The sequence below is a fragment of the Varroa jacobsoni genome, unplaced genomic scaffold (assembly GCF_002532875.2).
Source record: "Varroa jacobsoni isolate VJ856 unplaced genomic scaffold, vjacob_1.0 scaffold_1421, whole genome shotgun sequence".
In the NCBI taxonomy this organism is placed as follows: Eukaryota; Metazoa; Arthropoda; class Arachnida; order Mesostigmata; family Varroidae; genus Varroa; species Varroa jacobsoni.
The window spans coordinates 361343-374760 of record NW_019214323.1 but is presented as its reverse complement, the minus strand read 5'-3'; the positions used below and the strand labels follow the sequence as shown (position 1 = coordinate 374760).

The 13418-nt window shown below is 39.2% G+C and overlaps 4 protein-coding genes across 14 annotated transcripts; 2 read left to right on the top strand and 2 right to left on the bottom strand.

Moving 5' to 3' along the window:
* Window positions 1-761: 761 nt before the first annotated feature.
* LOC111269857 (putative dimethyladenosine transferase) lies at window positions 762-3446 on the bottom strand. Of its 4 annotated transcripts, none has more exons than XM_022849737.2 (4): window positions 3068-3446; window positions 2455-2704; window positions 1628-1946; window positions 762-1428 (listed from the first exon to the last, which is right to left on the bottom strand). In XM_022849737.2, exons 2-4 carry the CDS (start codon window positions 2648-2650, stop codon window positions 1005-1007), a joined length of 939 nt encoding a protein of 312 aa, XP_022705472.1. In that variant the 5' UTR covers window positions 2651-2704; window positions 3068-3446; the 3' UTR covers window positions 762-1004. The 4 variants fall into 4 exon arrangements, with proteins under 4 accessions (XP_022705472.1, XP_022705473.1, XP_022705471.1 ...); XM_022849738.2 differs by having other exon boundaries at window positions 2455-2665; XM_022849736.2 differs by having other exon boundaries at window positions 2455-2662.
* Window positions 3447-3583: 137 nt separating this feature from the next.
* Window positions 3584-5757, top strand: LOC111269859 (uncharacterized). The gene is made up of 2 exons (XM_022849742.2): window positions 3584-4090; window positions 4957-5757. Exons 1-2 carry the CDS (start codon window positions 3803-3805, stop codon window positions 5155-5157), a joined length of 489 nt encoding a protein of 162 aa, XP_022705477.1. The 5' UTR covers window positions 3584-3802; the 3' UTR covers window positions 5158-5757.
* On the bottom strand, window positions 5743-10096 carry Pif1 (Pif1 DNA helicase). Of its 2 annotated transcripts, none has more exons than XM_022849729.2 (5): window positions 9774-10096; window positions 9055-9195; window positions 8001-8628; window positions 7486-7858; window positions 5743-7240 (listed from the first exon to the last, which is right to left on the bottom strand). In XM_022849729.2, exons 2-5 carry the CDS (start codon window positions 9193-9195, stop codon window positions 6562-6564), a joined length of 1821 nt encoding a protein of 606 aa, XP_022705464.1. In that variant the 5' UTR covers window positions 9774-10096; the 3' UTR covers window positions 5743-6561. The 2 variants fall into 2 exon arrangements, with proteins under 2 accessions (XP_022705464.1, XP_022705466.1); XM_022849731.2 differs by having other exon boundaries at window positions 5743-7222.
* LOC111269858 (tetratricopeptide repeat protein 33) lies at window positions 7749-12878 on the top strand. Of its 7 annotated transcripts, none has more exons than XM_086972255.1 (3): window positions 7749-7872; window positions 11767-12170; window positions 12460-12878. In XM_086972255.1, the coding sequence occupies exons 2-3, from the start codon at window positions 11787-11789 to the stop codon at window positions 12733-12735; spliced, it is 660 nt and encodes a 219-aa protein (XP_086828381.1). In that variant the 5' UTR covers window positions 7749-7872; window positions 11767-11786; the 3' UTR covers window positions 12736-12878. The 7 variants fall into 7 exon arrangements, with proteins under 7 accessions (XP_086828381.1, XP_086828379.1, XP_086828382.1 ...); XM_086972253.1 differs by lacking the exon at window positions 7749-7872 and adding an exon at window positions 9107-9226; XM_086972256.1 differs by lacking the exon at window positions 7749-7872 and adding an exon at window positions 9154-9211.
* Window positions 12879-13418: the final 540 nt, after the last annotated feature.

Below are 13418 nucleotides of genomic sequence, written 5' to 3'. Positions count from 1 at the left end.
ATGCAATAGCTAGACCTAGTAAAATAGCATCAACATGTCATACGGATACGTACAGTACGTGAATTCATATATGCTCTATCCTTTTGAACAGTATACTTATAGGGCGGCTAAAAACGCCTAAATAGTCACTCCGAAAAGCTAGGACTTTTATTTCAAGCAGCGAAACCGCTCTTTCTACATTCGTCGCGTCAATTGTCAATATCATAAGTTCTTATCTGGGACGACATCATAATCGGATGGCAAAACTTCATTCTTTCATTTTCACAAATTCAGATCCGTCGACTGCCGCCTTAAATTCCCTTCACGGTGTAAAAGAACCTATGAAAGCAGGTAATGAAAGACTGGACGGTCCTTCTAGCGATGCGATTGGTATGATGTATTTCTATTAGTATTGTCAAACAAGCTGATTTTGCGACCTTCTGCGCACTCTGATAACATATTGGTTTTAACTCTTGTATCTACTTCATACCCTTATACCCGTTATGGTAAAGCTTGATAGTAGAACCCTTGTCCTTTCTTTCTGACATGTTCTTTTACTGCAAATTATCTAAGCTGTAAGTCCTAATGGTTCGTGTAATGGATACCATTAGCAGTTTCATGATAACACCCACATGTGCACATCTAAAATACAATCAACAGTAACAGCAATATCGAGTCTTTTATTATATTTATTAATCGTAATATTACCCATAATTTAAATGTATGTATAAGAATAATACATGATACAAATACTTGTAAATGTAAATAAACACAAACATATGTACAAGTAGAACGTCGACAGCAACCCTGGTATTTGTATTTATTCACTCTAATTTGCTTCCTGCTTAGATCTACAACACGAATCATAACGAATGGTCACATGAAGTGGTAGCCGCAGGGAGTAACGAACTTTTTTGTATGACACAATTGGAATTGCAGCAGGTTGTGCATGATTGCGCGTATAATTTTTCGTTCGCCATAATCTCCATAAGCTAGCCTAATATAACCTTCAGATCATAACAGACTTAGATCATGTTGAAATGAATACCTTTGCTCGTAAAGTTGAGCAACAACTGAAGGAAGTCGTCGAGATCTAATTGTCTGGCACGTTTCTGTGCATAGGCACCTAGGCATTCGCTGACTAGCTCCTTGATTAAAAAGTTCGTAGGAATTCCACCACTGCCTTTCAGTGCGGCCACTGCTATATAGTTTTTCTCAAGCATGTGAAGAATTGAAGTTTGGTTAAAGCTGGCCGAAAGAGTTTTGTTTTTCCTAACAAAACAAATCCGGAGCAGACCATCCCATGAGGCATAATCAATGTTCGGGGGCGGGTTCCGAGGTTCAAGGCGAACAACAGCAGATTCAACCTTTGGTGGAGGTCGGAAATTATTCTTGCCGACCTTCATTATAATGTCAATCCGGGCCAGAAGTTGGGTATTGACCGATAACCTTTGAAATGTTAAAAAATGACAAAAAAAATAAGCGTCAAATTTTGCAATACGCCTAACATATGTGACGTCAACATTAATTAATTGTTGTTAAGCATTGTTGAGTTAAATGCGAGACAACTTACTATAATTAAGTTTTCTTGCACTGAAATTCCATTGCCTGCCATACTATGATCATAAGTCGCCTTCAGTCGCCTCACCTGCAATATAGTTTGTCTCCAGGCTTGGCGACTAATCGCTCCGCGAATTCCTTCTGAAACATAAGAACGGCGCAGCGGAAGAATGGTCGATGGAGAAGCAACTTAAAAACGAAGGGAGACGATATTTGATAGGGCATGTTAGCCACACAAAGGTCGAAGAATGGAAGGTTGTTTTTGATGACGTCGCCCACAATGATCTGCAACTTGGGCTGAAGTGGAGTACACTGTACGCGTTTCTGCAGTTCGGCAACCATCCGGGGGTCAACCTCACAGGCTATCACTTTTTTGGCTTTTTCTAGGAGACGAACTGTCATGTTACCTGTGCGGAGCAATTAATTGAGGACGCAGATGTTACACATACAGTACCCAAGCAAACTGCTAGTTCGCGCATATTCAGGTATGTATAAGGTATGTATAAAAAAATGCTGCAAGCGTACCTGGTAAAAAAACAGTTAAACATGTTATTCAGAGAACTCAAGGCAAAATCTGTTCTTTCTCCTCTACTTGAGTTTACACATTAAAGTAAATTAAAGTAAAACTCATTAAGTGATATTTTAAGCATAAATTTAAGATGTCCCCAAAATCTCTGTGACTAAACTAAAGTCAACAGCAAAGCTTGACATCTATTGCACTCCACATTTATTTAAATTATTTCCAAATACTGTGGAATGGAAAAAATACTCCATTGATTAAATTTATCCTGAGTCTATTCTCCATTGAGACACCGGGAAATGAATCGAGCATAGCTTCAGGTAATATCCCGCATCCATAAAAAAAACGTTCTTCGATTTTAATAAGCCTTACATCAAACCTAATTGCCTGCTCACCTGTACCAGGACCGATTTCGAGAACCACATCGGTACTCCGTACTGCTGCTTTTTCGACTATTGACTGAATGACAAGTGGGTTCTTGAGGATATGTTGACCCAATTCAGTATTAAATGTCAGCTGTTGGCCACTGTTGCTTGTTTTAGCGGTAATGGTAGATTTGCCATTGCCCACTTTCGATTTCGAACGACCCATCTTCTACAGGGTCTGCTAAACCAGAAGCAAGCCGTGATTAATCTCATTACCTCCCTGCAACGATGCTGTCAATTGTCTCATATCCGAATATGATTCTATGGCAGCTTAAGGTTTTTCCATATAATAAAAATATGTTAAGTTGTTGATGTTTTTAAGTACATTAATCACCATTGGAATATAAAACTTACAACACAGTGCCCACGTGACGCATCTAAATGATATCGTCAACTCTATGCGAGCGTAACAGACGATATAGAGAACACATTGAGTAGTTTTCCACACGTTAATACATACAACGCGCATAATTCTGTTAAAATACTGCTTACATGCTGTTAACTTGGTGTTCCCAATCACTTCATTGCAATTCCCACGGAATAGTTTCGGATATCTGTCAGCAAATCTAGGTAAAGCACTCACCCCGTGAGCGGCGCTCAGTACAATAATCAGCAAGAATAGAAACGCCTTTGGAAGATAACCCGACGCGACTGAAGCCCAGCTGAAAAGCACGTGGAACAATCTGGGCATTTGGGCTGTTGTCTCGCTGAGCCCGCCCCGCAAGTCGAACACGACAGACTGAAATCCTATAGCCGCCTACGACAATCAGGTAGCGCTGGTGACTGCATTCCGTTGATTACCAGCCTTTTCTTACTATTAGCAGTCATCGGTGCTGCACCGAAGTACTGGCTTCAACAAATATAGCAAAAAAGGACCAAAAAAATACACAACGAAAACAGCATACTGCTTGAACAGCCAACACGTGCCACCAAGTAGATAAGATGTGTCTACCGAAAAAGACCTGAACATAATTTGCCCAAAAAAACACGATCGTTATGCGTGTAGTCACTGACGTTTGGCCATTTTCCCCGCCAAATTTAGCGGGAGAATTGATTTGACGTTTGTTGATCCGACGTACTACTGTGTGTATATCGCCTGTGCAGAGCCAGCAGTCAGCTGTGGGTGATCAGGAAAGCAACTAGAGTCTTTTGCCATTTGTGAACTTATTTACACCGCAATTCACATTTAAGCTAGTCATCTCCACATGGTTAGATTCCACACAGATTATACTAAGAGCTGCCATTAGCCTTTGATCAAATATAGGAATGGTGATTTCAGTGTTTGAATTGGTTCTTGCAATGAACTAGAAGAACCGCCATGCAGGACGACTACGGCGAAGAGGCTGACGGGCTTCTTGGGCCTAGAGAATGGCTCATTATCGGGGTCGTTTTGTTCGTAGTGTACCTTTATAAAAAATCATCACATAGGCTCTGCATGCCTTCTAGTGGATTTATGTTTGGATTATTCAGAACGGAAAGAGCTACCTTACCCCCCCAGAATACATCGGGAGATGACGATGCTCAAAGGAGACACATTTTAGAAGCTCGAAGACGTCTAATCGAAGAAGCGGAACGTAATGCCGAGGTGAACCGCGCTAAAATGAAGGTGAGTAGGCAATAGAGTTGTAGTAAATCCACTGACCAAGCTACAAAATATACAATAATTTCATAGAGTAACATGACCTAGCAAACTTTACTTGCTATCATTGACTTGGGTACCCCACTGTCGCTTAGGTTGTCCGTGACAGTCCACCAGATTTAAATAGTTAATTAACAAAAAACGCCCTGTGACGATATAAAAGTGAACGGTAAACTATTTACGAGGATATTTCAAACTACCGTTATTGCTTTGTGTATCTGAGGCAGACGCAGGAACAAAACTGCTGTTTTTGTAATAGTGGAAGGAAACATCTAAACCAGTTAAGTGGTTGACTACTTTTGGAGTGGAGAACTATATAAATTGAAATATAGTTCTGTTTCAAGTAGTATGACCTTTATTATTTACAAACATCTGTGACATTGATTCGATGATGCGTAATATATACACTTTACTGCAATGTTTCCTTAGGAAGAACTTTTCTATGTTTTCAATAAAAGTTGGCTTGATTATTTTCTACCTTGCTCACGCTTTTATAGAGAAATCGTACGATTCACATGGCTATAACAATAATCGCCTAAAATGTTAGACTTCGTTCTATCATGATGGATACAATTATTGCTGTCTAGTTACTTACTTAATACTATAAAGCTGTGTTTAGGTAAATTGTAGTTACTTGGCAGAAAATTGATAGAATACGTTTGCTTCGTCCTCTTTCTCATCTATATCCGTAAGGCTGTAATGAGCTCATAGAAACATTATAGATTAGGCCTGACAGTTCCGTTAGTATCGTGTTGGAATTTTAATTTCTACTGTCTAAGTTTTGTGTTGTTTTGTCTTTTCATTTTCTATTTTTTGGTGGTACGTGCTTAAAGGAGAGAGAAGAGCAAAAACGCAAAGAGAAACTTGAACGAAAGGAGCGTCTGCTCGACATAAACAAAGCGCGACCGCCCAGCTCGCATAACGCAGGTACTTCATCACTGAGGGGTGATGACTACAATCCGTTAATGGGAAGCGGCGGTTCTTGCGGTTGGAGACCAACGAAGAAGCGCTGTGGTCGTGGTGGATGCGGTTGAGAATTGCGCGCCGTCACTTCCAGCACCCACGATAACACTTGTCGTTCTCATCTCGTTGATTGTATGCTACGAATTCGATAATCATCAGATTCAATAAATTCATAATATGAGGGCTATGTTTCACTACTTACTGGCGTCTGTGGCTAAATCATATGATTTACTGTTGACCATAGAACTTTTTTGGCTTGATCGGATGTTAGGATAATCGTACTGTTCTAGAAAAGCGATGCTCCTATAACAATATGCAATGTTGTAGCCCCTGTGGCCTGTGTTTATTAATCGGCACAATCTATGTAAACAACTGAATGAGAATAGCATTGCTAATAACCAATTTCTGTCCGTGGGTGCGTCTTCCAAAGTGAGTTCCGCAGCAAGCTTATAGTGGGTTCGAACCGAATCACGTATCGTTTATCATGGCTACTAATGCCAATTTACCTTTAATGGCAAAATTATCGACTGTGTGAAACGATGTGATGCACTTTTCTACAAAGATCGGATTTGGATTATGCCAGTGGCTTAGAGAACAATAAAGTACCAATCTGTTTGATAGCAGAATCAAATAAAACAAAGTAAAAACCAGATACGTTCACGTAAAAATAAGCTAATAGAGTATTTTTTTTTATTAGCAACCGTTGCGATGACTATTAGTGTTTGTCTTTATATGATTATTTGTGACAGTATGTATTGTGCAAAACATAACCATCAGTGAATTTTGTTGCATTACATAGAAACTCCGGATTTCATAAATTTTCATCATTTCTAGGTGAAAGCGATTGAAAACGGCAGTTTTAATAAATGTCGCACGTAAATTGCAATAATTGTCGCATGTAAGTTGTAAATCTACACGTATGTAGGAGAAAATTCCTCCCTAGTTAGCTTTCGCCTAAAACTTTAACGTGATTTTCTCGTCGAAATGTCCTTCTAATATATGATTAAGTCCATATAATTTGCACACTTGGAAGTTCATTGCCAGTACACGAATACGTAATACGGGAAAAGAGTCAAGAGCGTAGACGAACGCTTCCCATAATTCATTCACTTAGCGCTTTCTATTTGTTTTTCTCATATAGACCAGTCAGTAATTATTTTATAAGCCTGTATATATGTACATGATGGGGAGATATGACTTATGAACTTGTAATGATTCTATGCTTCGATTGTCGAAGCCGTACCAATACGTTTCCTATGTTGTATAATCGACTGTAATCCATCCTGTGTCCTTGTCCTCCTAATCCAGTGAATTGTATGCTCAATACGGCCACACTACTAAACGTTCTGTCAGTATGATGCACGAACAATGAGAGACACAACCCGTATTGTACTCGCACAACGACGTACAATGTTTACTTAGGCTTTTGCTTAGCCCATGTCACCCTTCGTCAGCGGTCCGTTTACCAGGCAAACTTAGGCACCGTTTCGACTGATTCGACTGTAGAATTCGATGACCTGTGGGTCGGCGCGGACTGCTGAGGGCTTGAAATCAAGCACCTTAAGGCCTTGCAAGCTTGATGCACGCGAAAGGGCGACATACGCCTGCCCCGACTCAAAAACCTTGGCCAAACTGATCTCAACTGCATCAAGTGTCAAGCCCTGACTTTTATGTATACTCATAGCCCAAGCCAGCTTGAGTGGAATCTGTTTTCTACTGAACGAAGCACCTCCTGATCCAGTAATTGTCCATTTTTCAGGTCCGATCGACGTTGTAATTCCTCTCCTGAACTTAACTATAGGCAGTCCAACTTTATCGAACCCAGTTACCACACCCCGACTTCCGTTAGCCAAACCATCAGCTACTTTCGTATTCTTTACTAGCATAACCTGGGCGCCAACCTTCAGGCGCAAAACATCCTGAATAGGCAAATGACTATCTAGAAATATCTTCATGCTTTCAACAGAGTCGCTGGACTTGAAAACCTTCGTTTCTCCCGGCAGCCGTCTGAAAAACTGTTCGTTGAGGGCATCTACGTCGACGTTGTGTGTTGACAGTTTTGTCGCAAGGATTCCATCACCGTCCACCTTGTTTAGTACAGTACTTATTAGGGTTTTGGCACTGTCGTCAGAACACCTAAAATTGAGGAGCACACTATAATTGAATATAGAAATAGCAGCTTGTGCCTTTAGCGGAGTCAAACTTTGCGTTACAATGGTAATCGCATAATTAAATAACCACACCGTGACTAACGGATATAAAGTGTTAGAGAGCTTTCCGTAAGCAGCTTGGATTCGCCAAAAATAGCTTCACAGTCATTTCGTGTAAACCTTTTTTGAGTTTTTTCACCAGCGTATCTAAAATCTGCACTCAGTAGTGGCGAAAAAACCTTAGCTTACCTTCCCATGCGAATCTCCTGCAAGATTGAGACGAATTGGCGGTCTTTCTGTCGATGAACTTCTTTTAATTCGTAGATCTTGTTTATAACGTCGTTCCAACATTTGGTCTGGAACACAAACTTTCTCTGCCCTGTTTTACTTACGGGTGGCAACTGGAAGAAATCTCCAGATAAGATAACCTGAATTCCACCAAACGGCTTGTCAGTATTCTTAAGGATACGCGCCACCGCCTCGAGTTTTTCAAAATAAGTCCCATCCAACAGTGAGATCTCATCAATAATTAGATGTCGACATCGTTTCCAGTTTGTCATTGCAGGGCTCTTACGGGTCTTTTCTGCTAAAGAAGAAACGGTTGCACCTCCAAAGCCGATTCCTGGAGCATAGCAAGTAAGTTATGACTTTCTTCAAGCAGCAAAATATAGCGCTAACAGTGTACTCGAACCATACGCTAAAGAAAACCATTTTTGCGATAAACTATTTACTGAATGAAAGCTATTTTTGCTATATGGACCTACCGGCAAAAGAATGCACTGTTGAGCCTCCTAAATGGCTGGCAGCAATACCGGTACTCGCGGTAACGAACGTAGAATTGGGCGAAAGTGAGCTGATAATTCGTCTCAACAAGAAGGTCTTACCGGTTCCCGCAGAACCAGTAAAAAATATAGATGCGCCACTTTTCACCAAAGCCAAAACTTCGCGTTGTTCTTTAGAGAGAGAAATCGGCATCGCGTGTAACATGCGCCCTACGGGACCGCAGGTCTCTTTATCGTTTGCACTGATTGTTCTAATTCGTTTCGAGTTCGGTGTTTTCAATGGAGAGGCTCCCCCTTTACGAACCAAAGCACCACCACGGGTTACAAGCAGGGGTGAGATATTTTCTATTCCTTGATTCTGTTGCAGCTGTTTCTCGCGCAGGGCAATTTTCGGTCTATCTGGTGTGATTACAGTGGTTTTTATAATAAGCATTTTCACGAAAGTTGACAGCGTGCTGGCCGCACAGTTTGAAAACATCACCCGGATTAGCTGCTTCTTGAAAGCTAGGGTCATTTTGCCATCTTTGACGAATTTTCGATGAATAGTCACATTGTCGCTTACAATAGGAAGTATAAGCAGTTTTGCCATTTTTTGAGCTTCTATGCGCACCTAAAAGACACACCAACCTGTTAGAAATTTACGCTGTAAAAAAGCTGGTTCAGTAGAAAAAAATGGTTAAGAATAACCCCTTTGGTTTTTCTGTAAGACAAATGATAATGACGATTGAATTGTTCTGTGCAACGTGTGTCATTAAATTAAAAGTGATCAAATAATGACTTAGGATAGTCTAAGCGTGAGCATTCTTGTGATAGTATTTTGATCCTTGTATGGATAACCCGGTTTCATATCTATGCATTTATAGACGCTCATGTGCACAATAGCAATCTCATTTTACGTGGGGCTCTATTTGATACGACGTTCTGCTCTATAGAGCAGACAATGCTTGAAAAAAGAGCCCTATTCTCAAGCAGTATTGAAAAGCTACCGGAACACCACAACATGATCATGGGTCAAGGTTAAAGCGTTATCTCTCACCATAACGTCCTTCAAAGCATTTCTACAAATTGAAGCTGTGACGTTACGAAACGATTGGCGAGATGCGATGCTTCCATCAGCGTGCAGCTTTTCTACAATGCAGCTTCCCGAAATTGGATTTGCCTCAATTCGTAATGCCATCTGAAAAGTTACGCAAGTACGAGGATCGAACGTTAGTGCAATTTCAGCTTTATTTACCATAAACATTTAAGAAATACACTAAATTGTTGGTATACTATTGGGCTCATAATTTTATTCTTGTATACCTTTTCACCTTATGCTACCATGTTTACTGCGCAAGCCAAACGAGTGTTGTTGCAAATGGTCTATTTTCTAAAAACACTGAAATAAGAATTACAACCTACAATTAAAACTAAAATTAAGTGGTTACAGTTTTATGAAGAGTATCTCCCTGTGCTTACAGTAACAAAATAATGTTTGGACGTGATGTTTGTCTGTTGAATTCATAAATGTAGGCCGATGTTTATTGAATTATTAAAATTGGAATCTGTACTGTACACGCTTGTAGCAGTGCTGCCGTAAGAACGATAAATTAATCTCATGCTTCTTTGCAACATATATACACGAGTTTGTATTGCATTTATTTGAAAAAATACAACTAATCTGCCAAAAAGAGTACCGAACGTACCGTGTAACGCATAGGATTCTACTAGCAGTCTAGACAATTTCAAAGCAAACGTTGATAAAAAAAAACTTACTTCAGCGGAGGCTAGCGTTGAATCACTTTTAACTAATAAGGGTCACCTTATTTTAGAGATATAGAATTATCTCAGAAATTCACATGGCGCACAAAGGATTCAATTTTCTTAAACAGTGAGCACAAGATCTGGTAGCAGTAAATACTACACAACGAGAATTTAATTTTTGAATTCCCACAAATCAACGTGGCGGCCACTCTGACGGACCGTTCTCTTCGTGTTAAGGCCCTTTATTCGTTTGTCGATTTATTGAGTTTCGTGACTAACATGTGGGCTCATATCTCCATTTATAATGGCGATGACAGAATTAACACATAATTGCTGACCTTGTGCTTTTGCAAATTAATTTGAAAAGGAGAGAAAAGCGGAGCCCGCGAAGTTTGAACTCCCTACTCTCCTGGGCTGACAATGTTGCGCGTGTGCCGTCTCTTATATTTTATGGAGAGGGTCGCATAACCAGCTGATAGTTCAAAAACAAAGATTGTTTAGTGAGTATTCGTGCGTTAAAATTCCAAATTATTTATTATAATAAGTACAGATCCAGCGTTGGCGAGTACTCTAAAAGAAATATAAGGTATGGCTAACTGTTTTTTCTTTTTTTTTTATTGTTTTTTTTTATTATTGAAAATTGGTTTCTAATTACAAATGGTGGTGATGTTATTTTTTGTTTGCTATTTCGTATACTTCGCGAAATAGGGGGCGGCATGTTCTGGTATAAAATGTTTAACACACTAGTGAAGATTTTAAAGAACTAGCTCTCTTGTTATTATTCCCGTGGCTTAATCTCTAACCCGATATTACGATAGTAGCCAGACTTGTTTGGAAATAATTGTGCTTTCTCATAAATAGAAACGTAGTTCATATTTTCATGTAACTGAAACATTGACTTCGGAAAAATATAGCCAAGTGTAGAAAATGGAAATGGTACTGTAAGTTGTGTTTGTCACGTAGCTATATTAAAAGGCTGTATTTGGTATTTCTATAGAAGATAGGACTTTAGAGGCAATTTAAGACAGTAACAATGGCGTCTAAATTTCAGTCTTTACTGTATCCGTAATTTAATTAGTGGGCGGTGACTGTAAACACTTATCGTGCTTTTTCTTGAAAATTACGAGGTATAGTGCCGAAACTGCTACGCAAATCGATTGTTTTAATTCAGTATGCACCTGTGACATCCTTGTTACCCCTGTACACAGTGCTGGCTTAGCTAGTCGAGGATGGGTGGTGTTATATTGTGAATTGTTCTGTTTGTTGAGAATTTTTCCTTTAATAACAAGGTTGTGTAATGAGAGTGATTGGGAAATAACGAAGAAGGTGCAGTATCATATGTAAAGGCGAAATTTTTAGCTTAGATTCACACACATAACTTGGATATCCTAGAGAAGGAAGTTTTAAAAAGGCCAAACCGATTTCCACTTCGGATTCACGTATATGTCAGGGTCGAAGATTCCGTGTCTCAATAAAGCAATAAGCCTTTGGAGTTCCACGAAATTTTTTTTGAGCTCTATGCTGTGAGCTTTATATTACGTTTGACCATTCGTTTCTTACAATTAAAGGCTACCTATAAAATATCAACCAACGACCCTAAAATGTATACTGTGATTCGAAATGACAAAAATGTATAAGAAATTTAGAAAACAATAAATTGTGTTGCCTTTTTGTGTGCGGAAAATTGAGGCATGGGTGTCGAAGTGTACTGTCCTGATAATTATTCCTGACAGCACGGTATGCACTTAGAAAAAAAAAAGTAGCTGCCTACAAATCTTTGAAAGTTCGATTAAGATTACGAATTTACAAGGTTACTTGGCTTGCATTTCAGTATGATCCATTTAACAAGAAGGCTTTTTTTTATTCTATACCGCGGCCTCCCGAAAATATTGTGTCACATGCGAAAATTCCACTCTGAGCATACTCGTTTTCAAGCCACATACGTTTTTGATTTTTGTTTAACTTCTGATAAGATACTTAGTTAAAGTAGTGGAACATTTATCAGTCTTTCCAATCGACGTCATTATGGTGGTCGAAGCTGCCATGTCATCAGTTCAGGGTTCTTCAATTTGGAAAAGACGGGCACCTCGTCTGAATGTATCGTGTTGGATTTCCAATGACAATGATGAGGAGGACACTGTTCCGATGGACTTCATGGAATTTAAGAACTATCGTTCCTACGAAGAACGTGGTCAGGCCGTTGGCGACAAAAATTTTGTGTCATCGAACCGTCATATTGGACGCGGAAGTCGTAAAAGGGTTAACTTAATCACCGATGAAGAATTTCGCATAACTGTCGATCGCATAGACTCCATGTGCCAGAAGGAACTATGGGGTTCTGCATTGGGGCTCATCGATGAGCTGTTGGCGCGAAGATGTGATGAAAAAGTTTTCGAAATGAAGGCTCAGGTACGCTTTTGTTTTTAAATTGAATCACGAGGACCTTTCCAAATTAAACTTTAATTTATTTTGGTTTTGCCTTCGCTTTTTGGACTGTCGTCTTTTTTTACAATGCAGCAATTTAGATACGTTGCGAAGGTTTCTAAATGTTGCAATCAGTGTTAATAGATACTACGCTTAACAATTATAGTATCTCTACGAGTGGCTTTGAACTATGGCTATACAACTGCCGTAGTTGTCACCAAGCAAGTACATTACTGTATTATTGTTTTTGACAACTTATATTAACCACTTCCAGATCCTCATGGAGTTGCGTCGAGATTACGATGCGATTCGTTGCTGTGATGCCTCTATCAAGCTAAATCCGCTATGGTGGGAGGCGCACCATACACACGCTCGGGCTTTGTTAGTTTTTGGAGAGCCTCACCTTGCCTTAAAAGCCTTTCAAAGGGCTCTTAGGTTAAATCCCGCAGACGAGGAAGTTTGGAAAGAGCTTCACTGGACCCGATACAACACTAGTGGCTCAGTCCCCACAGAGAGCAGCGACTTTAAAAAGCTTGTCAAGAAGCGTTAACGGCACAGTAGCCAGTTTAGTGTAAACTTAAAGCTATTAATGTCAACAAACTTACGTGTATAATATGTATTCTGCGTTGTCAAATGTGATTATAACAGTTTTAAGCCGTATCGATGCAACAATAAATGTGCCGTTTACATCTGTTTCTGGCTTTAAATATTTAGTATAAAAATGTATGATATTTTGTGTTTGGCTAAGGGCATAGCCTCACCAGGCGGATGATATTTTAAAATTACGTATTGTTTCTACTAGATCAATTCCTTCTAATTACTTCAGATACGTAAAAATGCAGGTTAGCAGAATAGATTTCAAGCCATGATGAAACATGCCTATTAAACCTGAGCACAAGATCATCAGTGTATGATCGAACTAAAACTGTTGTTTTTGAGGCTTTCATGAGATTGATACTGGAATCGCCTGATCGATAATACTTATTTCCAAATTATTATTATTATCATAATTATAAATATATAAATAAAAATGAAAAAAAAATATCATAAATTCTACCTTTTTTCCCTTTGGCTACTTTAGATTCTTTAGTTAAAACATTTTTTAAACCTGCACAGTTATAAACGCGCGTCAACAAATCATGAAACTAATTTTTAAGAAGTCAGAGTTTTCAGTAGACTATTGTCAAGGTTTCTTAAAAAAATAAGTACCACTCATGGGTTATATTGCAGTTA